This window comes from Protopterus annectens, chromosome 5.part1 (assembly GCF_019279795.1).
Source record: "Protopterus annectens isolate FY-2018-M chromosome 5.part1, PAN1.0, whole genome shotgun sequence".
Lineage (NCBI taxonomy): Eukaryota > Metazoa > Chordata > Ceratodontiformes > Protopteridae > Protopterus > Protopterus annectens.
In genome coordinates, this window is record NC_056736.1 from 560,077,241 (window position 1) to 560,103,531 (window position 26,291).

Sequence of the window (26,291 nt, forward strand, 5' to 3'; positions counted from 1 at the left end):
GCACCTAAATCCTGGGAGGCTCACTGGAAAACACTCCTGAGCACTGTGGAACCAAAGGAAGCCCGACCTCTAGAGGTCACGTCCAGTTTGTAATGAGAAATAAAGGTATGTGGAGAAGTCCAAGTAGCCGCTGCACATATCTCATCTATGGATAGTCTAGCATGAAAGGCCACTGAAGTTGACATAGCCCTGGTAGAATGCACCTTAACTGGAAAGGGAAGATCCTTACCCGCTAATGCATAAATAAATGAGATGCAGTCTCTAATCCACTTAGCTATGGTGCCCTTAGTTACAGATCTGCCCATTCTATTGTCCAAAAAGGACACAAACAACTGATCTGATTTCCTCTCCTGTTGTGTCCTATTTAAATAAAACCTCAGTTGTCTATGCACATCCAACTGGTGAAATTTGTATTCTGCTTTGTTGAAAAAACGTGGCTAAAAAAGACCGGAAGCTCAATAGACTGGTGGAGACAAAGGGCAGAAGAGACCTTAGGGAGAAAAGAAGGATTAAGTCTCAGAGATACTCTGTCCTTATGAAAAATTAAATAAGGAGGTTTAACAGAAAGGGCTTGAAGCTCCGATACCCTTCTGGCTGAAGTTATGGCTACCAAGAAGGCAGTCTTTCATGACAAAAATTTCAATTCGCAGGAGGCTGCCAGCTCAAAGAGAGAAGATGTCAAAGCTCTGAGCACCACATCTAAATCCCATGGCAAGACGGGTTGCGAAACCGGAGGGAAAAGCAACCAGGCTCCTTTCAGAAAGGCTTTACACAGCTTATGACCCGTGAGGGAAGGCTCATGTGCAACATGATAATTGGAGATTGCTGCCAACTGAACCTTTATAGTGGAGGCAGCCGAACACTGTCTAAAGAGTGTTGCTAAGAAATGTAACACCACCGACACAGGGGCTGTAAGGGGATCAAGATCACGTTGCTGAGCCCAAATTGCAAATCTCTTCCATTTACTAGAGTCTATTTTCCTAGTAGAAGACTTGTGGGAGGAAGACAGAATATGTACTACTTCCGGGGTAAAAATTTGCTGTCTGACTAAGGTCGGAAGTAGAGAAGCCAGGCAGCGAGCTTGAGTGTTCGTAGGGATGGATGGAGCTGTCCTGACTGAGTCAATAGGTTTGGAGCTGGGTTCAGAATCCAAGGACCATCCACCGCATACTTCCGAAGGAAGGGGAACCAAACTTGACAGGGCCAGTGTGGTGCGATCAAAACCATCTTGCTTCCCAAGCAGCTAGCCTTCTGAATCACTCTTGGTAGAAGAGGGACCGGCGGGAAGGCGCAGAGCAGACCGGAGGGCCAACTATGAACTAGAGCATCCCTGGGTGACTCCCCCTGTGGGGGGATCAGAGTGAAAGAAATTGCTGCACTTCGCATTCAGGGGGCTGGCAAAGAGGTCGCAGCAGGGAAGGCCCCACTTGGAGAAGATCTGAGCAGCCACTCTGTCGTTCAGGGACCACTCGTAAGGCATCAGAATAGCTCTGCTCAGCCTGTCTGTTATCACACTGGACTTCCCCGAAATGTATGTTGCCACTAGAAAGCGCTGGGAAGCGATCGCCCAATTCCACACTCTCATGGCCTCCCTGCAAAGGGGGTAGGACTTGGTTCCTCCCTGCTTGTTCAGATACCAGACAACCAACATTGTAGGAAAGAATTGCAATAGTTCCCCTGGGAAGAGAGCTGTGAAGTGCCTGCAACGCTAGAAGCACCACTCTCATCTCTAGAACATTGATATGCAAGTGAACCTCGTGGTCTTGCCACGTACTTTGGACTGTCTCGCCCAGATAATGCCCCCCCCACCCTATCCGGGAGGCGTCCGTGGTTACTGTGGCAATAGGGTCTCCCTTGATTCAGACTGGATGACAGAAGCCACCAACTCAGATCCTGCCAGCATCTCTCCGTGATGAGAATCGGATGGGACAAGGGACATTCCTGATATGACCACTGGGCTAAAAGGAGCCACTGAAGTATTCGCATGTGTAACCTGGCTAGCGGAACTAGGAGAATGGTAGCCGCCATTGATTCCAACAACTGAAGAACCATCCTGGCTTGGGCTTTTTCCTGGGGTAGTAAAGCCAGGACGTGGGCCTGTAACACTTTTATTCTCTCTGTCGGTAGGAAAGCTCGCATCTCTACAGAGTCTAGCTGTGCGCCGATAAAGGCAACACGCTGTGATGGCAGCAATACAGACTTTGCCGAGTTGAATGAAATCCCTAGAAGATGGCCCAATTTGACAGTAGCTCTCTTGGCTTGAACAAGTAGATGCCTGGTGGGGGCAGTGAGAAGCCAGTCATCTACATAAGGAAACACCTGGAATCCTAAACATCTCAGGTGAGCTGTCACCACTGCCAGACACTTGGTGAACACCCTGAGGGCTGTGGTGAAACCAAAGGGCAGGGCCTGGAATTGAAAATGACTGGCTCCCAGCCGGAAGCGTAAATGATTCCTGGAAGCCTTGTTTATCTTGATGTGATAATAGGCATCCTTGAGATCGAGGGAGCACATCCATACTCCTTTTTCCAGCAATGGGAAAATGGATTGCAAAGTGACCATTCGGAACTTGGACATCTTTACAAAATGGTTTAGACGGCGGAGATCCAGAATGGGTCTCAAGTCCCCTGTTCTTTTTGGCACCAAATATAACCTTGAGTAAGTTCCTAATCCGATCTGGTCTGCGGGGACTGGTTGGATGACTCCTTTTTCTAGCAGCTGTGAGACCTCTATTGTTGCCTGATCCCGTTGACTGGGTGGAATGTCCGGGATTTTTCTTGATGGCAGGGGGGGGTACGAATAAAGGGAATGGTGTAACCTCCGGTGATGATACAAAACACCCATCGATCCTGAGTGATGGACTCCCAGGCCTGAAGATGCTCTGAAAAACGACCTCCGACTGGCTCCAGAGACGCACAGTCGGGTAATCCCTTAGGGACGTTGGTAGGAGGAACCACGAAAGGACTGGCGGTCTCCTGTATTGCTGAGGCCTCCACTGCCTCTAGGGCGATGCCTTCCATTAAAATTTCCCCCTCCTCTGCCCCTGGAGGGGGGGGGGTCACTTTGATGGGCAGGGGAAGACTTTTGAGACTTTCTGAACCACATTTTCCGTCCCCTCTGAGCCTTGGGATAAGGTCTAGAGGGAAGCGAAAAACGGGCCCCAACGGCAGACAAAGTCTTACCCTCTTGCTCACATCTAGTGAGGGTGTCTTTCACTTTGGGTCCAAAAAGGGAGGACCCGTCGAATGGGGCATCCGTGAAAGAAGACTTGAAAGCCTCTGCAAAATGACACAAGCACATCCAAGCTTGCCTCCTGAGGGCTACTCTCGAATTCGCTGCTCTACCCGCCCCCTCGGCTGCATAAGATATGAGCCTCATGGACGAGTTGACGATGGAAGAAAGGGTAGACAGCTGGGCGTTAACAGACTGAGCCAACGCCTCAGGCAAGTTACCCGACAGGGTATCTCCCAACTCCTTTATGAGATCCCTTTGGAGCCGTGTAAAATGACACAAGTAATTCAGCGACCGCAAGGTAAAGGTCGCTGAAGACAGGGTACACTTCCCATACCTATCCATACGCCTAGACTCCTTATTAGGAAGATGGATGGAAGTAGAAGCCGCTGCCACGTCCTGCTGAGTGGCAGACGCCACCACCATAGCCTCCACAGGTACTCCCTTGGTCAAAAATTCTTTTCCAGGAGGCACATATAAGAACTTATTGGGGTGGCTAGGAACTGGCTCCACAGAGTCAGGGTGTTCCCACACCCTTCGACAAATAAGATCCAATAATTCATCGAAGGGTGGAGACACCCAGGAGGCAGAAGGCTGGGCTCCGAAGGCCTTGAGGAAGACCGACTCCTCCTCAGAAGGGTTTTTGGATGGCCAGTCACCCCGCTGTCTCAAGATCTCCAGGATATCAGAGAACGAGACATCATCAGAGGACGACTTCGGGGACCCTCCTGCATCATCGAGGTCAGTATCCGAGGTGACAGACTCATCTGGGGAGTCTACGTGCTTCTTCTTACACAACTTCTTCCTGGGAGACTCTTCAGGCACAGATTCTAAAGGGCCCTCAGAAAGTAGGGGACCACACACGGAGGTATCCTCAGGCCTAGGAGCCCCGCTGTCCAGAGATAAGGGGGCACCAGAAGCTCTAGTTGCAGCGTCTAGGAAAGGAGTTGCCGATTTAGGTGAAGTCACTATGGACTTGGCCAGCGCGCTCCTCATAGCCTCGAAGGCAGGTCCACCAGAATCGGATGAAAAACCCACCTCCGAGACCATGACCGGAGTCGGGGTATCCCTAGCCGAAGCACCAAGGGGGAGACTCGGAGCTGCAGCCTGAAGCCCCGATGTATCCCCCCTCAGGTTTGACTGAGGACACCCAAGTACCGAAACCTGTAGAAGGAATGGAAAAGGTTGGAGTAGAGGTCGGATCCGAAAGACTAGCAGGAGGTTTCGGAGCCGACCCAGGGACTTCACTCGATTCAGCAGACTCTGGCTCAGACGACACCGAGGTTGTCGGAGGAGGAAGAAACAGAACTGATATACTAGCTGGCTCCAGAGCCAACTGGGCTGGAGCCGAAAATAATTTAGTTAACACTGGCGACTTGAAGAGCCTCTGGACCATCCTATCGACATCCGAATCCGAGAGCTTGGAGGACTTGGAGGACACAGAAGGGGGTCGAGAAACCTTCTCTGTCGGAACCGAGACAAGACTGGGGGAATGGCTCCAAATCGGCTCCAAAAGGATCGGAGCCAAAGCAGGCTCAAGAACCACCGCAACCTCCTTCAGCGCCGATGACCGTGGAGTTGAAGAAGCCGACCCCGCAACAGACAATACTTCCTGCGGCTCTGAGACCAGTGGAGCAGAGGAAGGAGACATAGCCTTTGACAGTACTGCCTGTGGCTCCGAGACCAGTGGAGCCGAGGAAGGAGGTATAGTTTTAGACCTTTTCTCCGGAGGCTCCGATGAACTAGTCGGAGCCAGAGACTTCATTTTAGTCTTGGACCTGGATTTCTCAGAGGGAGGAGAAGATGCCAAAGTTTCCTCAAAGGAGGGTTTAATCAAACCCTTAAGGATAACTTTATTTTTTCTCTCCTGTAAAACCCTGGCAGAGAAGGCATGACACACACTGCAGGATTCCTGCAAGTGTATGGCACCAAGACAACATACACAGATGGCGTGGCCATCAGTCAGCGACATCTTATACGTACATTTGGCGCATTTTTTTAAAGCCAGATGGCTTGTGTTCTTTTGGTTCCTTGCCCAACATAAGGAACACAATCCACAAGTAGAGCAACAAAAATTCGATTTAAACTATAAATCACACGAAGCACACTCAGCAACACAAGGTAGGGAGGGAGGAAAGGGCTCTAACTTAAACGCCCAAACACTAACGACACAAGATAGGGTAAAGGCCCTCTAACTTAAATGGGCCTAGCCCGCCAAACGGAAGGATTAACTAACAACAAATGCAATCAGTCACAAAAAATGGATACAACAGACAACGTAGCTATTAGAATAGCTTTTTTGGTATAATAACTCGAGCAACTTCTATAAGTTCAAAATAAAAGAGAGGGTACTTAGCCACAGCCAGGTCGAGACCACGTCGTTACTCTAGGAGCGGCAAATGAGATCTGGGTGTTTGGGCGTGATGCATCCTGGGATACAGGGTTAGCCCAGCCAATGAGAGACTTTGTGCTAGTTACAGTGGCTGAGTCGGAGCCCGTCAGTAATGAATGTAGGCGAGATAGGATCACATTACATCAATGTTTTTTATAAATTAACAGCTCAGCAACAGTATTGTATATTTATTTAAGGATGGAACACGTCTGTCCAATTAAAGACGACTGCTCTACACAGCTGAAAGCATGTGCATTTGTGCACTGTGAATAACGAGCACACATTAAATTTATGAATACTCAGAACTGTGGATATCCCTTGAAGGCCCATGTTTAGATTAAGGATACAGTTTGGCACAATCAATTTAGTTACACTCTATTTGTGTTTTAAAAATAATTTTTATAGAGCTTTTCAGACAATATTTGATTTGCTAAATGATGCTTAAATTACAATAGTTTTGAGGCAAGAAATACTAGATCGAATGAAATAAGAAGTGGACCATTCCACAAAAAAAATCAAACACGTAATTCAAACATTTGTCAATCTGTGCTTTTTTTTTCACATGCAGTTTGCTGTTTTAAGTTGTGTACGATTCTGGCTACACTTCATACAGCTGAACCTGTTAAAACAACGGCAGTCAATGTGAAAGGGGACATCAAAGTGCTCACAGCTTCTTACTAGTTCTGATATTCTCTTATTATACAGACTACTGTATGGATAGGGAAACATCACACTTGTTCGGCAAGATGAAAAAAAAAGTACTAGCACAACTTGCAATATAATAGTTGCAGAATACCAGGTGAATTTAATGAACTAGCTACAAGAAGTTGCAAAGTCATGTACACTTACTTTCTAGAGACATTGCTCTGAATATAGAGCAAACGGAAGCTAGACCATATCCAGAGTAAGTCTATCTTATTTACTCACCGTCATGACATTCACATGATGTTAGAAGAGATGTAATATTTGTGAAGGTGAGGAAATGTAACCAGAGAAGTGAATAAATACATGTTTTTCTGTGATTTATGAGCTTGCAAGTAAAAGTGTTTAATTTGAAAACAAAATGGCTCATCTACAACCCTAGGAGTTCGTTCATTTCAAGGCAATTCAGTAGAAAACTGCAAGTTCTTAACCCAGAAATCTGATTTGCAATGGATTAGTTGGGAACCACGAAAAAAGTACAGTGCACCACATTTCTGCATTTCACTGGGGAAGAAGGCTTGACGGTATATACCGCTTTCTACACTGAAGATGAGAAAGACAAAATAGTAGCAGTAAGAAGTCGAAGAATTACTGTAAGTTTAAAAAAAATGTCATTTGGTGTGTACTCGTCTTTTGTTCTTTATAAAAGCACACAGCTCTCCAAATACTACAGATGCTTATGTTGCTAAGCCAAAGAACAAAGCTACAGACAGTGAATTTGTGAGCTGCATGAATGGGTAATGTGAGACAGAGTGGTCTGTGGTAAATTAAAGGTATAAGAGGTGCTAATATTCTTCAAAATGGTCTACAAAAATCTACACCTGGTGCACTAGTAAAGACCTCACATTAATGTCAATAAATGCAGTATCAAGAAACTTGGCAAAAAGGACACAAATTCTGACACATTAATGTCAATAAATACAGTATGAAGAAACTTGGCAAAAAGGACACAAATTCTGACACATTAATGTCAGTAATTAATAGCAAGCAGCATAATTAACAGCAGTATCAAGAAACTTGACAAAAAGGACACAAATTCTGACACATTAATGTCAATAATTAATAGCAAGCAGCATAATTAACAGCAGTATCAAGAAACTTGGCAAAAAGGACACAAATTCTGACACATTAATGTCAATAAATGCAGTGTCAAGAAACTTGGCAAAAAGGACACAAATTCTGATTAAAAAACACATTTTCAAATCATTAAAAGGGCAAAATCATTAAAGACATAGACTTAATGGCAGATAAAATTTAGCATCTCTCTACTAAAGATAGGAAAACATAATCTGAAGCCCATCTAATAATAAAGGACATGTTTAGTTGTTCAAAGGAAATCAATGCATCACTCTATACCTCATCTATGTACAAAGATTTTATTTTACAAAAATCATATGGTTAGATCATTTGAACTACTAAGAAAGGCTTTAGGAACTGTCATTACAGTGTCTCTTATAGGGGACTTTTACCTGAGCTATAAAGCAATGTATGGTCCAGTTTAATTTTAAAGTCAATGTCTGGAAATAGAAAACAGCAAATCAGGGACTATGGTGCTAAAATATATACCAGTAACAAACAAGTGACAGACTGCATAACACCTTCCAAGATTACAAAATAAGCTTCTACTTCAGAATAGTATGTTGTTGATTTCCTTCACAAATTAAAATGTACTCATACATCTGTATGAGGTTACAGCAATCAAGCTTATTACAGGCCTGCAGGTCATAGGCTTGACAAATAAAACAAAGGACAGGCTATTAAGAGAAACAGACTTGATTCTATCAAAAGCTATGAGTGTGTGCATACCATGTGTAATTACTATTACACTGTTTAAATTAAATGAGGAAATTGACATAGGTAAAATGAAAGGTGATGCAAATAAAAAGGCTAATGCAAGAAATAAAAAGAATGTGTTGCAAAACTAATATACACGAAAAGGATAGTAATGTAGTAGTACTCTTTGGCATTAATGGAGACTTGGGTAAGAGAAACATCTGAGCAATTAAAAATTCAAGCTCATATAGCAGATGTGGTTATAAATATCAGAGAAAACTTTATCGTGATTTTAATCAATCATACAGAATCTGTGCTTGTTTTCAAATAAGTGTAAAGATAAAGAAATGCATGGTCAAGAGAGTTTGCATTCTGTAGAGTAATGTGTAAATTCGCTCCGCTAGTAGCTAGTTTTGACTGGTGCTATTAAGTGAAAACATTTGATACAGTCACATATGAAAACACCTTAGAAACACTAAGACAAAAAAGACAATCATACTGCTGGAAAGAAATGCTGGGAATTAATAAAAATACTATTAGCCATGTATGTAGAATACAATATTTTACTAGATATTATTTTAAAGCAAGCACCAGCATACAAAAGGTAATGAGCAAAAATTGCATGTACACAGCTAACATATTCAGACCACTGGGTAAAAAACTATGAATTTGAATATAAAACAAAACAAAAAAAAGTTGTTAACCACAGCACTTGACATTAATTCTCATATTTGTATTTGGACTGTGAAAAGCTAGGACAGGTAAAATGAATTTACAATGCAAAATCAAACAATGCATGCATATAGAATTTCTCACAGAGACACGTCTAATACTACTCAGAGATTTGGCAACGATGTATGTCACAAGTATGCTGATTTATTTGAAACGTATTTAGTTTTCCAGGAGAATATCATACAAAAGCATACTGTGATACTCCATTAGTGAGATGTGCTCCCAGGGAAGAACTGATAACTCCCAGAAATAAAACAGAACAGGAACTGAAGCAAACAAATAGCTTAATTGTCATTAAAAGTAATAAGAATCATAAGAATGGGTAAATACTAAGGTCACATATATTCACATTCGTATTGCCCCACAAGATCTGAATCACGTGAATTAAATGCAACATTACCCAATACTTATGGGTGAAGCAGTAGTCTCAAGAATGCCAAATACAATTTTTTCAGTACTAGATTCAAAGCAGGGATTCTGAAAATAAAACCAAACAAAGCAAGCTGTAAACTGATAACAGAAGGGTTATAAAGTGCTATAAACATTTTTCTTGCTCCTAGCTACTAGATTCACCTTCATTTTTTGGTGTGCATGAGGAGACTCATTCAGGCATCCATCACAGTTTAAGTTAGGTTTACAGAAGTAACCCACAGGAATTGTTAGGTACACTTTTAGAGCACATTCCTATTAGTAAATATAGTATTACTATAAAGAAAAAAAATTTGTATAAGGAAACTATTTTTATACTAAAATATGGCACTTTAGGCCCTGGTGGCATTAATGCAGAATGCAATTGGAGAGTTTTTATTTAAATTTAATAAGTATTTTAAATTGTTTAATTGCTCGATTGATCAATTAATTTTATTGTAATAATATGTGGAGCATTTTTCTGTTTGTGTTTTCCTTGGAAGGCTATTGCTGAAGTGCTAGAAGTTGGGATAAATTCTGAAGTGGTGGATCCTGGTCTTTTTTGGTCGTTTATCTCCTTATACAGCTTTTATTTTTTGTTTTACTTGTTGTGTGGTTACTCATGTCCAGTGATCTGTCACTTATGGTGCCTAAAATCCTTAGGCAGGACTTTATGGATTCTAGTCAGAAAACCATAGATCAATTCACTATGTCCCTGGGTGAACTAACAAGTGCATGGCCAACCCAGGAAGAACAGGCAACATTTTGGAAGAAATTCCTGCAAAAGGAACAAAGAAGAACCAACAATCTATTTTTCTCTATTGGTCAACGGACAGCTAGCTCTTTATCTGCTGAAACAAAAGAGGTGTTCGATAAATTGGTAGCCTAATGTCGAAAAAGCTAGCAGTACATTTGAATTATCTCAGTTTACAGAGATATCTTGAATTGGATATCACACCCCGTGGCTAAGTATTTTGGTGGAAAGAGGTAGACAAACAGGTAAAATTACAAACAGACATTGTTGTTACCTGTGAATCTTTGTCAAATGCACTGGGGGTGGAACGTGTGGAACAGTGTTTGCATGACATATAAAATAAACTTATAGACTTTGAGAAAGAATTTTTGAATACCAAAAAATACAAATTGAACCATGACATCAAAGATTACAGTAGTGGTTCCGCCTTTTCCCGGCTAACCAATAAGAAGGGACGAGAGAGAGGTGTTCGGTTTGCTGATCAGGTAGAAGAACCGAGACATTATTATATATAGTGTAGTGTTGGCTCGGATGTCTCTACAGAGTGGGAGAGTGAATCTGGAGACTACCTTGAACTTCCAGCAGCCAAGGATTCATGCTACTTACAGCGGACTTTTCAGAAAAACAAAAGAACCGAATATTCGGATAGAGAGACATTCAGGGCAGGCAGAATTGCCAGAGAAATGGGAGAGGCAGCCATTTGAAGGAAAACCACCTGCACAGCAAAGTTACAAACGAGTTAGGTGGAACTGACTTACAAACAGCTAATTTAGAGACTGTTATTATTAATGATAGCCGGATAAATAATGGTGATACATATGTAGTCAATTTGTCTGGTTATACATTGAGTGAAGCTACATTTTCTATTCTAAATCATGGTCTAAAATTTATTCCCACTATCATGCCAAGATTATACGTCATTAAGAAGGATATGTAGTTTATTATGTAAATTGCATTTAACTTGTTTTTTTTAGAGACGAAAACATGTCAATAGTTTAGCTAACAGTTTGGATACCAATATGTCTTCTTCTACTGATTCAGAGGATAGTTTTTATTCCTGTGTTTCTAGTGGTGAAGATTCTGAAGTTTCTAATGCATACTGTAAGTTGGATACATCTAAAATTGTACTTAAAAGTCAATTTATACCACCATTTTCACACAAAGGTATACAGAATTTTGCAGCTATGGTTGATTTTGCATTAGAATTTCTGTATTCTAATTTTGTAAATAATAAACAGTGTATTCAGTATAACTTAATGAAATTAGAGTGGCAGGCACTGCAACAACTTAGTAAAAATAAAGAACTGGTTATAAACCCAGCAGATAAGGGGAATAAGGTTGTAACAATACATTTTTCACAACATGTTCAGATGTGGCTAGAGGACTTAAATGATTGTATGACTTACAGAAAATGTACTGTTAAAGAATATGACAAAGCTATTCAGAAATTCATTACAAAAGGGACAGCGGTTGGGATATTTTACAATAGATGATGTAGATAAAAGATTTAAAACTGATAACTGTAAGATAGCTAAATTTTACTGCTTGCCCAAGTTACATAAGGATATCCAACATCCACTGGGCCATCCTACTGTGTCCGCGTGTAATTATTTTCTTAATAATATGGGCATACTTTTACATTGTTTCGTAACATATGGTAAAAGGAAACTAAGCTCCTTTATTACAGACAGCTCTGACTTTTTAGACTAGGTATTACCCCTACAATGGACTAATGATATGTACTGGTTAACAGCTGATGTCAAAAGTGTATACACAAGTATTAATCACCAACATGGGTTAGAAGCATTACGGAATACTATGGGGGATAGCCCTCTTACATATTATATAACTGAATTTTGTTTAAAAAATAATTATTTTGAGTTTGATAGTCAAATATTTCACAAATTGAAAGGTACAGCCATGGGGGCAGCTTTTGCCCCCATGTATGCCAATATTATGATAGGATTTTTTGAGATAGAATTTCTTTATCAGATGGAATTTTTCAGAAAACGTGGTGAAATAGTGTAGATATATTGACTATTTAATTTTTGTATGTAGGGGCAACAAATACAGATTTTATGAATGGTCTTCAAGAGAATAGATTCTTACTGAAATCTGATGGTTTTCAATTGGGTAATAAAGTCAATTTTCTAGATATTTGTCTTGAAGGAGTTATAAATGGTAAGAGTGTCACTAAGGTTTATTGTAAATTTGAAGATGGCTTGCATTTTTTTGGATGCAACCAGTTGCCATCCTCCACCTCTTTTAAAATCTCCACCCTATGGTGAACTTACTAGAGTAAGGAGGCTATGTAATGCTAATGAAATGAGTAATGAACTACAGTAAACATCACAGTTGTTTATTAAGAGAGGTTATAATACTGATGAAGTGTTACTTTCTTTAGATAAAGTTAGAAAGAATGTTTTTTATAGGTCTAATAGTTATAACAAATATCAGGGTAGATCTAGGAATAAATTAAATAGCTTAAGAAAGATATGTGTAGTTATGACTTATGATTTATTAATCGAAGACTTCAAACATTTTATCCAATTTTATTGGACTTCCTTGTTTAAATACAGGGATCTGGTGGATATTCTTGATAAGAACTTGGACTTCTCATTTAGAAGAGCTAAAAATATAAAGGATATGCTGGTCCATGATAGATTTTCTAAACCCAATACATGTTTAAGTAGTAATCCTAGTCTGGTGGGAACCCATCCCTGCGACAGATGTATAACATGTCAGTATGTTAGTAGAACATTTAGGTATATTAATGGACTATCTATTCAACCTGATGCTATGTTCTCATGCAATACAGAAAAAGTATTGTGTATGCACTTAAATGTCCATGTGGGATGTTTTACAAAGGTGAAAGTAAGAGGGCCTTTAAGACTAGGATACAGGAACATGTCAGGGATATTAAAAATGAAAAGTTAGAAAGTCCACTTGCAATGCACTTTAAAAAATACCATAGAAGTAACCCACAGGGATTGTTAGGTACAATTTTAGAGCATGTTCCTATTCGTAAATATAGTATTAATATAAAAAAACCTTTGTATAAGGAAACTCTTTTTATACTAAAATATAACATTTTAGCCCATGGTGACGTTGTTTTTATTTAAATTTAGTAAGTGTTTTAAATTGTTTAACTGTTTGATTGATCAATTCATTTTTATTGTATAAATATGTGGTGAATTTTTCTGTTTGTATTCTCCTTGGAAGGCTACTGCTGAGGCGCTAGAGGCTGGAATAAATTCTGAAGTGGTGGATCCCGGTCTTTTTGGGTCATTTCTCTCTTTATACATCTTTTATTTTTTGTTTTACCTGTTGTGTGGTTATCCATCACAGTTTTCCCCATTTTCTGGTCTGTAACCCTCATGGATGCCCTTTCCAAAAGATTCCAACCAAAGCAAGGGGATTGCAACATCAGGTTAATTAACTGCAGTTCTTCTTCCATTTATATGGCTGGGAGGTCTTCTTCTGCAAAGATGGACCAGACAGTGTCAACTGCACACTTTCACTCTCCCTGGCCTGATCTTCCTGTTTTCAGGCCACTTACTGATCCTGGGTCACAGTCAGGCCTTTGACCCTGTGCACTACAGCGCTGGCACAGGTGTTGTAAACTTAACTAGTTATGAATTACTGTTGGGTCAAACAAGAGGACAGCATGACGAAAGCCTCGTACAGCTACTTAAATAAATTAAGATGGAGAATTTCATGTAAATGGAACAAATAAAACTGATGAGCTGAAATGCATGGGTCAAAATTTAAACACATAGGAATGATCGTTTTTATACAAAGCTGATCTTAAGTTAGTTACTGTATTTGTATGCTTTATGGATGACTTTTTGTGGCAAATCTGAACAGGTAAGATCTTTTAAAACAACTATACAGGAGAGTTCAACTTTTTTTTAGATTCTATACTTTCTGTCAGTATCCCTAGTTTACATGTAAAAGAAAAATGACCAGGTAGCCCAGGACTCAAAAATCAGGATATTTTAATGTATGATTAAAAACTATGGTTAAGTGTACATTAATCATACATTAAAATATCCTGCTTTTTGAGTCCTTGGCTACCTGGTCATTTTTCTTTTTATTTGTGTTGTTTTTTTACCTACCAGTTCCAGTGCTTAGTTTGTTTTCATTTACTAGTTTACATGTACTTAATGTAGTATTAAAGAAGTTGATTGTATACAGAAAAAGTTCTCTTCTAGACTGCACAGGAAGCCTATACTCATTAACAATTTTATGCATTCTACAAGTGCATACCCCCCTTTAAAGGAAGAATCGAGTGATCACACTGTTCAGATTGATTTCTAATAAGATATTTGAAACAGATGTGCCAATTTGAAGAAGTTATTTGAAGACAAATACTATCCATATGGTTTGCTACATTTATGTGCTGAGGTAACATGATGTTCATGGTATTTCGAACTGACACAGTGGTTACTTCTGACGGCCGTAAGAATTTGGAAGTTGCTCTCCCACACACAGAGAAGGGACAGTAGTGCTGTCAAGCACGTAGTAAAAATAAAAGAGCAAATTCTCAGATCTCCAATGTACTGCAATCTCTCTCAAATACAATAGTGAGTGTGTGATTACACATATGCAGTCTTTTTGCACTTCAGTGGAGTAAACTTCTGACCAGTATGTATACCATACATATATATAAATAATAACCATGTTTTTTGGGAAAAAGCTGAAAACCTGATGTGGCACATGTTATATGTAAAGGCATCGCATTTAGATCCAAGAATGTTATAATTCTATTATACTCTGCCCTCATCAGATCAATAACGGAGTACAATGCTCTCTTTTGCATGTACCTCACCAGACACCTGCAACAACTGGAGAGACCACAGAGGTTTCTCACCAAGAAATTACAGGTTACACAAAACAAGTCCTGTGCAGAAAGAATGAAAACCCTGTCACTGTATTCTGTCTCCTACAAGTTGCTAAGGGTTGACCTGTGCCTGGCTTACAGGACAGTCTCTAATCCGGGCCTGATGGAAATGCTACACATTCATAAATCATACTGCATGAGGGTCACTCACTCCAGGGATCTTAACCTAGCTCTGACATGAACAGGTCCTGTCCCAGAGACTTCCCATACTCTGGAATAAACTACCTATCTATAGCAAACAAAGCTCATTAGCACTCTTCAAGAAAAATCTTGATGATTGGATGGGAAATAGGAAATTCACCCCAGAGATCACCTCTGTGGCTCTGCTCAACAGTGGCACAGGAAAATAATTTTCTTGGGTGGCAAAAGCCAGGGTATCTTTTTGGCTGGGCTTGTATAGGCCCCAAGGCTGATAGCCTAGTACTTACCTATGAACCTATGGATAGACAGATACATCTCTGAGAGACTGCCACTTCTCTGGAACAAGCTGCCAATTCACATGAAATAAGTCTTCAAATGCAGCCTAGATCAATGGATGGGTAACTGCAATTTCACCATGTCTTTTGGGTTTCTAAAACCATGATGGGAATGGACTCCATTCCTAAGTTAAAGTACGATCAAAGTTCATGAAATTAGTATTGTTTCAGTCTTTGATGCCAGCCAAAAGTGCTCTTCAGAGCACCCACAATGTGCCCAGTAATGACTCCTCCTACAATTCAAATGGAGTTACATGGATTGGTAACATATCTAAATATGATTGTAAATTCTTTTTTTATAAAAGACCCATTTCTCTTACTATTGGAACTGTCTGGGTATCTTTCTTCCACATTGCTCTCTTTTCTGCCTGCAGATCCTGTATTTTATGACTTTGTGTATCTCTGTATGCAAGACACTATAGTCACTGGGTGCGGCGATTTCAATGATCAATGCTACTTTTGCCTTCTTTTCTTGGCTCACTATATCTGGTTTTCTAGCACCTATCTTTTGAACTGTTGGTAATGGGTGATTCCATGTGATATACACTTTATTTTCTATGATGCTTTGTGGCTCATGTTTCCAGTGTTTTTCAGACACTTTGATACCATAATGTTTGCACAATCCCCAATACAACAGTCTCGCCACATTATTATGCCTTTCAGTATACAGTCCTTCTGCCATTAGTGTGTCGCAACCAGCAACAAGGTGTGTGACTGTTTCCAATTCTGTTTTACAAAACCTACATTTGTCTGTTTCTCCCACATGTTCAATCGACTTTGTAAACCAGCGTGTATGTAGCCCACTATCTTGGGCTGCCAATATTAACCTTTTATTTCTTAGTTTGAATTCGCCTCTCCTTAACCATTCCTGCGTTCGTTCATGATCAACATGAGGCTCTTCCAGAAGTTTTCTATACTTGCAACTATATTTATGTTTTTTCCACATTTCTTGCCTTATCATCTGGTTCTTCACCTTATATTTTTTCTTTTGTTTTTTGGCACATTCAGTTGCTGCCTGGTTCTTATCTACTTCTGGTTTGATTTCCATTCCTGCTTGAAGTCAATATGCTTCTGCTAAATTAAGCAGAGAAGTCATTTTAGATTTATTCTCCACAAGTTTCAAAACTTTCACTACATTTGGATCGTGTGAGGTCAGTAGATATGTGTGGAGTCCCACGACTGCAGATGTATACAAGTAATCAATTTCAAGAAGGCCCATCCCTCCTTCGAAACGGGGAATATATAATCTTGGCATACACTGATTTTTATAAATCATATGTTGAGCATGATGCACCCTTCTTGTTTTAATAGCTAATCTATCCAACACTTTTTGGGGCCAGTCAGTCACTCCAAAACTGTACGTTAGAACAGGAAGAGCAAATTGATTTATAGCTTGGGTCTTGTTCCTAGATGTCAATGCTGTTCTCAGGATTAATTTAAGTCTTCTAAAGTATTCCTTACTGAGTTTTATTTGCATTTGTTCATGTTTTATTGCTGCTCCTTCATCAATTCCCAAGTATTTATACACTCCTTCTTGCTAAAGTTCTTTTATATCACATTCTTATCCCAAACTGATGTCTTCCTGGTGTTGCAGTTTTCCTTTTTTAAAGGTTGCTTTTGCACATTTATCAAGATCAAATGACATTCTAATATCATCTAAAAAAGTTTTGACAACCTGCAGCTGTGCTTTCAGTTCCTCATCTGATGAGATATACAGTTTAAAGCATCGACAAAGAGAAGATGAGTAGTCATTAGACTTTGTTGTTTTCTAGGCACCAAATTGTAGCCATGGCCTAAGCTAAGTAAACAGCTTAATGGATTAATGGCAAGGTAGAATAGCAGTGGTGACAGAGAGTCACCCTGGAATATCCCTCTTTGGATTTGTATCCCTGGGATAATAATCACGGCTTAATTGCAAAGTGGTCTGCCATTGTTTCATGATTACTGTAATGTAGTCAATCAGTCTAGGGTGTATCTTATATGTCTTATACATTTTAAGCACTCTTATCTACGAATGCAGGATACTATCAAATGCTTTTTTGTAGTCAAGCCATGCCATACTTAGATTCTTCCCTCTTTTCTCACTCCTGAAGTGGTTCCCATGTCCCTTCTGGACACAGGAAATTGATACTAATTACAGACGTCCTCCCTGGAATACATGAAAAGAGACACGAAGGAGCTCTTGGATTATGTAGCCCAGGCGGGTATGACCCTAGCCCTGAGCAGCCTCCTACCATCACCCAGAATTATACCACAGTACAAGCAGAAAATTATTGATTTCAACAACTGGCTAAGTTTCTGGTGTCATTCTAAACAGATCCAGTATCTGTCTGCCTGGGATGACATGACTGCCAGAGATGGCCTGGATCTGTCATCCCTGGGCTTCCGGATACTGGCCAAGGCTCTTGCCACCCCTATAGTGCCTTTTTTAGGTGGTGTTCCAAAGACCAAATTATCACCATAACAGCTACAAACAAATGCAATCTGAGGTTCATGCTACTCAGTGCTAGAAGTCTGAATCTCAAAATGCACTCACTTGAAGCACTCCTTAAAATGGAGAACACTGACATTTGTGCTATAACAGAGACCTGGTTAAAAGCAGCAGAAAGCACCCCTGAATTACCAGGCTATAACACATTCCACACATTTCGGCCTCAGAACTTGGACCGAAGCTCCAAAGGTTGTGGTGTTTCCATATTCATAAAGGATGCACACACCTCCAGACTGCTAGCCCAACATAACGCAACAGAGATACTTCAGGTGCAGCTAACTTTGGGTAAGACAGTGATTCAGGCCGTAGCCTGCAATAAGTCCCCAACCATGTCCCAAGGCTCACACTCCACATTCCTAAGCACCCTGAAGAATATTAGGGTCCATCCTAACACTCTCATACTGGGCGACTTCAACTACCCCTTCATTAACTGAGAAAACTACTCATGTACCAATACACTTGCCTAACGTTTCCTGGAATTCATTAATTCCGATGCCCTGGACCAGTTTGTTCTTACCCACAATAGAGGTAGCAACGTACTTGACCTGGTCATTACCAACATGGGCGACCATTGCTCTACACCAGTAGTCAACTCCTCCCTGGATAGATCCAACCACAAACTAATCACCTTCGAATTACACCCCACCCACCCTCGCAAAGGTAACCACCATGAAAAATTTCTCCAAAGCTAACTTTGGGCTCCTAAAAACAGAGGTGGCTAACCTGATAGCACCCATGCAAATGGAGAATAGTTAAATGACCGCTGAATCTTACACCAATGCACTGTACAAACATACAAAAATGCAAGGATCTCGCCATACCCAATAGAACCAAGACACTCTCCTCCAAAAAAAGGAAGCCAATCTGGTGGTCCCCTGCCATAAACAAATTCTACAACAAGAGGAAGAAACTGATGCAGAATAAAGTGAAGTCCCAAAACTGGAAAAACTCCCTTATCAGCCTCATCAAAAAGTTGAGATCCCTCATCAAATCCTCTAAAGCTAGCTATGAAAACAGGATTGCAGCAGATAGTAAAGACAACCACAAGGCCTTCTACAGTTATGCAAAGAATCTCCATGGCAATACCCAGATTTGCTCTGACCTACAGCACGATGGTACCTCCTATACTGAGTCAACAGATATTGCCAATGTACTGGCCGATACATTCAGTGCCAACTTTACCCCCCCCCCCCCCACCAAGGACCAATTATAATACCAGTAGATTGCCAGGCACCCAGTATTACTGCTGCACAGGTTAAAACAGCACTGTCCAAGGCCAAGAATACAGCTTCTATGGGACCTGACAATATCCCTGGCTGTGTTCTACATGAACTACAGAGTGAACTGGCACCTCACCTGTGTGCCTTGTTCAAGCACAGCCTCACCTCAGGCTTTGACTCTACTGAAAGGCGCACTGCTACAGTCATCCCTCTCCACAAAGGAGGGGCAATTACAAACCCTGGGAACTATCGTCTCATTAGCCTGACGCGTCTGATATGCAAAGCTATGGAAAGCATCATCATGGAACTAATAAACAAGGATATAGGGAATCTCCAAACTCTGGATCCCACACAGTTTGGTTTTGTGAATGGTAGATCATGCCTGCTCAACCTGGTCGACTTCTTTGAGTCAGTCACTAGAGCTGTGGATGAAGGCAAGGTGGTTCATACAGCCTACCTTGATCTGGCCAAAGCCTTTGATACCATTCCCCACTCAGGAATAATAGAAAAACACACTAAGCTAGGCATCAATACCTATATCACTAAGTGGGCTGCAAACTGGCTCACAGATAAAACCAACAGTGTGAAAGTAGCTGACTCCAAATCAGACTGCCGACCAGTCACGAGTGGTGTCCCACAGGGTTCGGTCTTGGGTTCTCTCCTGTTTGGTATCTACTTCTCTGAAGTCCAGGCCAACACGAAGGGACTCTGTCTGACAAAGTTCACAGACAATTGCAAGGTGGGAGCTATTATTAACTCCCAAGTGAGCTGACATCCTACATAAAGGCCTCATTGAGACCAACCACTGGTGTCAGATCCATGACCTTAAGCTCAATGCCAAAAAATGTGTTGTCATCCCCTTTGGGAAAACCCGGTTCCCATGAATTACCACATCAATGGTAGTCCACTGAACACAGAAGGCGTTATAAGAGATCTGGGAACACAGTATGACAGCAACCACTCTTTTGACCACCACATTACCACTGTGGTCAGAAAGTCCTTCTATGTGGCACATCTCATTACTAAGGGTTTTGGATCCAGGAAGAAAGAGGTCATTGTCTCCCTATACTCTTCCCTCATTAGGCCAATCATTGAGTACAATGCCCCATTTGGCATGTACCTCACTAGAAGCCTGCAACAGCTGGAGATGCCAAAAAAGTACCTCACAAGAAGGATCCTAGGCCTTAAGCACTTGTCCTATGTGGACAGACTCAAAAAACTCCAAATATTCTCTGTCTCATATCACCTACTTAGAGGCGATCTCTGTTTGACTTACAAAGCCATGTCTGACCCAGCTCTGTTAGAAATGCTACATCTAAAGAAATCCCAATTCTTTCACACCACATGCTCCAGAGACCTGTACCTCATTACCACAATCAACAGAACATGCTGGAGGGACGGATTCATAACCCAGAGACTGCCCATGCTATAGAATAGACTTCCTATACATGTCAAACAGAGCACCTCACTGGTCCTCTTCAAGAGAAATCTTGATGAGTGGATGAGAAATAGAAAACTCACCCCGGGGATCACTCCAGTGGCTCTACTCGACAGAAGCACTGGGAGCTAAGGTCGGTTGGGACGATGCCAGGGTAATCCTACGGGCTAGGCTTGTAGAGGCTCTAGGGTCATTAGCCTAGTACGCATTATCTCTGTGAACTTCATTTACCTAACCACTGACAATGGGGGCAACTCGGGATAAATATGGTTAGGCTTGTAACAGCTCTAGGGCTGTTAGCCTAGTAACCTCCTATGAACCCAAAAAGATACTTGGAGATAATTCAAACACCACACAGTGACTATGGTCAGGACTGAATGAGTATCCTGGAGCTGAATGGCAGAACCAGCGAGTCATCATGCTGCTTGTATTTTATTACAGCACACCTCCCTCCCAATTTGCATACTCATTCTGGGCAGGTCACAACCAGAATACAATTTCTTACTAGGGGAAGGGAGACGAGGCATGCTTTAAACAAAAACCTTCCCTAAATACATTCCCCCTCATCATAACCCTCTACATTTCCTTTTGTCATAAGTGTTTCTTAAACTGGATAAACTTAGATTTGTGGAAGGCAGTATGGTGCCCCCATTCAAAACATACATAGCCTTTTTCGAAGATATAAATGTAGTGGTGTTTATGTGTGGCAGCAAGGCATAGGAGAATCACATTGTTTTTATTCTTGCACTGCCAGCCAAACAACAAGTGGGCTTCCTAAAGATAACAAGTCTGGCTAAGAAACATGCGTTGTACCCACTGCAAAGACAAATATTTACCACTGACTGAATACATACTGTACTATGTAACAATGATGTGTGAAGAAATATTTGTCAGCTATTTGCTAAAGAACATTGTCTTTCAAATACAGAGTAAAACTGAAAAAAAAAAGTACTAAGTCAATAAGCCTTAAAAATGTTATTTCACTGTCACAAGCCAGGCAAGCATATTCTAAAATAAAAAAAATATATAGCAAGTGATTAAGAAACTAAAAATGCATCTTACATTCATTTTTATCTGGTTCTGCATTTGTTGGTTCTGGGTCGCAATTTGTATTGACCTCTCCTCTCATAAGTACGGTGATATAGTGGTAACTTTCTTCTAGATGGACTGCATTAACAACAGATGCAAAACAAACATCCTTCAGACAAAGGCCAGCTTCCTCTAACACCTCTCTTTTAGCACATTCCTCCCAAGTTTCACTGGAAAAAATAAAATAGATTAAAATGGTTTAGTGTTTATTATTTCTAATATTTATTCTAAACAGTGCTTGCACAGCATGCCACTAAAAGAATAATATACTACATCCTTCCTTTTGGTCCTATGACTCAATCATGGCAGTCACCACAGCTCAAGCAAAACCAGCTTAATCCTAATCCATATAGGTTCACAGGAGGTTACTAGGCTAGCGGCCCTAGAGCCTTTATGAGCCTAGCCACATTAATCCCAAGTATCCCCCTTTGTTCGTTTTTGGGTACCCCCTGTCCATGAGGGACATGTGTGCCACCCCAGGGGAAATTTGTGGTCTCCCATCTAATTATCTAGGTTGCATTTGAATAGGGTCAATCAGAAGCTCTGTTTTACATGAACAGGAAGTCTATTCCAGAGAAGCAGCAGTCTCTGAGAGATGTATCAAGTCTCTCCAGCATGATCTGTTAATGTCACAAGCTACACTGAGATCCCTACGGCGAGTGACTCTTGAGCCATCTTGACTTGTGGATCTGCAGCATTTCTATTAGGGCAGGGTTGGAGATTGCCCTATATGTAAAGTGACAGGGCTTTCAGCCTGTCCATGTAGGTCATGGTTTGGAGTCCCTCTATTTTCTTAGTGAGAAACCTCGGAGGTCTCTCCAGCTGCTGCAGGCATCTGGTGAGGTACATGAAAAAGGGTGAATTATACTCTATTAGTGGTCTGATGAGAGTCAAGTACAATGGAGTTATAACATCCCTTGATCTGGATGCTATGCCCTTGCTTATGGGGTGCAATACGTAGAAGGCTTTCCTTACCACTGTGGAAACTTGATGGTCAAAGTTCAGATTGCTATCATAGGTTCATAGGTTAGTACTAGGCTAACTGCCCTTGTGAGCCATTGCAAGCCTAGCCAATTATTCCTTGTGAGACTCAAACCCTGCACCTTGTGTTTGTAAGGCAAACACCTTAACCATTAGGCCACCCTCCCAACCCGACATATATATATCAACCTGTGCTTCCAAGTCTTGCACCACTGGGTTGGAACTCAGGGGGGGTGCTGTCAATATTGTAATTTGTAGGGAATTTTATTTTGCCAAAGGGAATAATAATGGATTTTTTTTGCATTTAGTTTTAGACCATGGCTTTGGCACCAAGCATTTGTTTGTGTTAGCCCTTCTTGTAATATGTTGACATCATTGGGGGACTCAATGATTGCTCCCAGTCTGCAATCATCAGCGAACTTGGTGAGCAAAAGGCTGTCTACTTTGGCCTGGACTTCTGAGAAATAGATGCCAAACAGTAAAGGGCCCAGCACAGATCCAGGTGGTACTCCACTGGTGACGGGTCTACTGGTTGAGGTGGAGTCACCAATTCTGACAGAGTGTATTCTGTCAGTCAGCCAATTGGCTACCCATCTAGTAACATAAGGGTTAAACCCTATTTGGGAGAGTTACTTAATGATACCAGAGTGGGGAATTGTGTCAAAAGCCTTGGCAAGGTTGAGATAGGCTGTGTGCACTGTTTTACCTTCGTCTTTGGCTTTAATGACATTTTCAAAGAAGTCTACCAGATTTAATAAGCAAGATCTACCCTTAATGAAACCAAACTGGGTTGGGTCCAGTGTTTGGAGGTTGCCTATGTCCTTGATGATAAGGTCCATGATAATTCTTTCAAAGGCCTTGCAGATGAGGCTGGTTAAACTTATGGATCTGTAGTTCTAAGGGTCAGTCGATGGCCCCCCTTTGTGCAGGGGGATTACTATTGCTGTTCTCCATTCTGCAGGAACATAACCAGTTCTCAGGCTATGATTAAACAGAATGCCAAGTGAGTCCACTAGGTCTCATTTTAGATTATTTAGTAAACAACCTGGGATATTATCTGATCCCATTGAGGCCACATTTTTGGCATTGGCAAGCACAGAGATGACCTGTTCTCTAGAGATATTAGGCACATGACTGGTGTCAGGTAAGCTTTGGAATATGGTAAGTGGGGATGGGGGGTGAAGGTTGCACCAAGTCAGATATGCTTTGGGATATGGTAGGTGGGGATGGGGGGGGGGTGAAGTTTGCACAGAGTCTGTCAGCTAGCAGGTTGGTGATATCTTCCAGTGTAGTATGAGTGATCCCATCTACAACCAGTTTGGCACATAGCTGGGCATTCCCTTTTAGACTTTGGACATTGTTAAAGAATGCCTTATGATTATCCTTGGCTAGGGATCCAATTTTAATTTTGTAATTTGCTTTAGTAGACTTTAGAAGATTTATAATTTTCCTGTTTAGGCTTAGGATGGAACTCTTCCTCTGCAGAGTGAAATCCCTCTTGCTTTTGGACAACAATTTCTTCCTCTTGTTATATAATCTGTTTACACTTGAAGTCTGCCACAGTGGCTTGTTTTTATAGGAAGACCTGGTTTTGATCCGGTCAGGTATAGCCGAGTTTATGCTGTCACATAAATGTTTGTACAAGGCGTTTGCATACACTTCTGCATAGTGATCACTAGTGTCTGCGATTGTGAGTGGTCTGAAGCTTTTTATACAATCGCTGTAGTTAGCCTGTACCCGCGGTGGTGGTGCTGCGGTAGCATTGTCGCCTCACAGTAAGACGCTGTCCGGTTCGATTCTCAGCTAGAGCGTCATCTGCGTGGAGACATGCGTGAATGGGCGTTCCTTCGTTGAAGGTTGTGCATCAGGGCTGGTAACTCGGTATGTAAAAATCAACTACCAATCATTAGCAGACCGGAGTTCCGCTGTGGCGACCCCTAACCAGGAAAAGCCGAAAGACACAACAACAAGCTGTAGTTAGCCTGTGAGGTTTTTTATAATTTTTTTTCCTGTGAGGGTGTCAGTTCTAGAAGTTACTTCAAACAAGACTAATTTGTGGTCTGACCTAACCAGGCAGAGCATTACGCATGGGGAAATACAGTGACCCCCCCCCCCCAAGTTGGTGAGTACTATGTCCAGAACATTACAGCCCCTAATGGGGATGCAGATGGTTTCAAAGCATTTGCATTAGCAAAGTCCAGGAACCTCTGGGTGAGCGTGTTTTTGCTCATTTATATCTCCCAGTCTATGGAATGATAGCTGAAATCTCTCATGACTAAGGTGCTGGGCTGTATGGTGACGGATTCCAGTAAATCAAGGCAGGTGGTGTGCTCATCCTGGTTCATGATGGTGGATCTATAGCTAGCAAGCATGTGGTACACTACTTTTCCAATAATTAATTGGACATGGAGTAGTTTGAGAGAGTCATGCCATGCTATTTGACCAGTCTGGAAATGGATTTGGTTTTAATGATAATGGATACACCTCAACCTTTGGTTCCTTCATGCTCGCTTTGAGGTCTGAATGTGTGGACGACATTGTAGCCTTGCACAGCCTGGGTGATCTCGGTGGCCTTTAACTATGTCTTGGTAACTGCAGGGAGTGCAGTTTCATGTTTAAACTCCTAGCATTAAGCAGCATGACCCCAAGTTTGTCTCAATTAGAATTTGTTAAGCTGGAAAATTTGTTGTTTTGACATTGCCTAAAAAGGCACTATGGGGGAGTCAAAGGCATTCGCCATCATCCAAAAGTCTGGGGGGGGGGCAGGTGTTGACCATATCTAGCAAAGCAGTGAGGTCTGTCTACCATATCCTCCCAGGCTGACATACACTGGATCCCCCTGGACTGACATCAGAAGCTGAGCCAATTGCTGAAGTCAATAATTTTTTGTTTATATTGTGGCATCATCCTGGGTGAGGGTAGGATACTGCTTAGGGCTAGGGACATACCTGTCTGGGACACACAGAGAATTCTGTCATGTCTATCTTCATATAGTCCAGACAGGTACTTCTCAAGTCATTCACTCCAACATGCACTATGACAGAGTCATAATGGTACTTACTGAGTGACTAGAGTGCATGTGTGATTTGTCAAATTCTGGCACCTGATAGCCAGCTGACCATGACCTTTTCCTTGTCCAGTCTGGTAAGGGGGACATCTGTGGAGTCACCTATGACCAAGACATTTGATGTGTTTTGCCTTAGGAGCTTATCTGTTGAGACACAGATGTGTGTTTTGATATGTGCAATGGTTTCTTTGTGCTTAGGAGGTCTCTGGGTGGTGTGCGTTTGGAAGGTCTCTGTTCTTTTGGTAGGCTTTTAGTGAGTACCTCCGTGTATATGGGTTTACGTGTTGTTGCAACCTTATTTTATGTGACAGGTGAGGTTTGCTTGAGAGTTGAAGTGTATGTGCTGAAAACCTGTTTGATGTCTAGTTTGTTTTTATGTGAGAACTAATGCCACAGTGTATTTGCACAGGGTGTTAGTTTGCTTAGGAGTAAATGGTTGTCAGTATACATGAAGCAATTGCTTCAAGATGCCCATATCAATTAAGCTGGCAGGAGAAATGATGGGAAACTGCCTGTCCATTGTGGCAGGATTTTTCTACATGTGGTATTTGGGAAGGACGTGGGCTAGCTGAACTTAGTCACAAACAGCAAAAATGAAGCAGCAATTCAGTTAAATACAGTTAACCAAGTGCAG

At 41.4% G+C, this 26,291-nt stretch overlaps 1 protein-coding gene across 2 annotated transcripts in view; it reads right to left on the minus strand.

Annotated features, from left to right (window-relative positions):
- NUDT15 (nudix hydrolase 15) overlaps positions 1–26,291 on the minus strand; it is a 105,905-nt gene that overhangs the window by 17,135 nt on the left and 62,479 nt on the right. For both annotated transcript variants that reach the window (XM_044073178.1, XM_044073179.1), the window contains one exon: positions 21,583–21,779. In XM_044073178.1, coding sequence (XP_043929113.1) covers positions 21,583–21,779 — 197 coding nt within the window. The remainder of the gene's footprint in view (positions 1–21,582; positions 21,780–26,291) is intronic.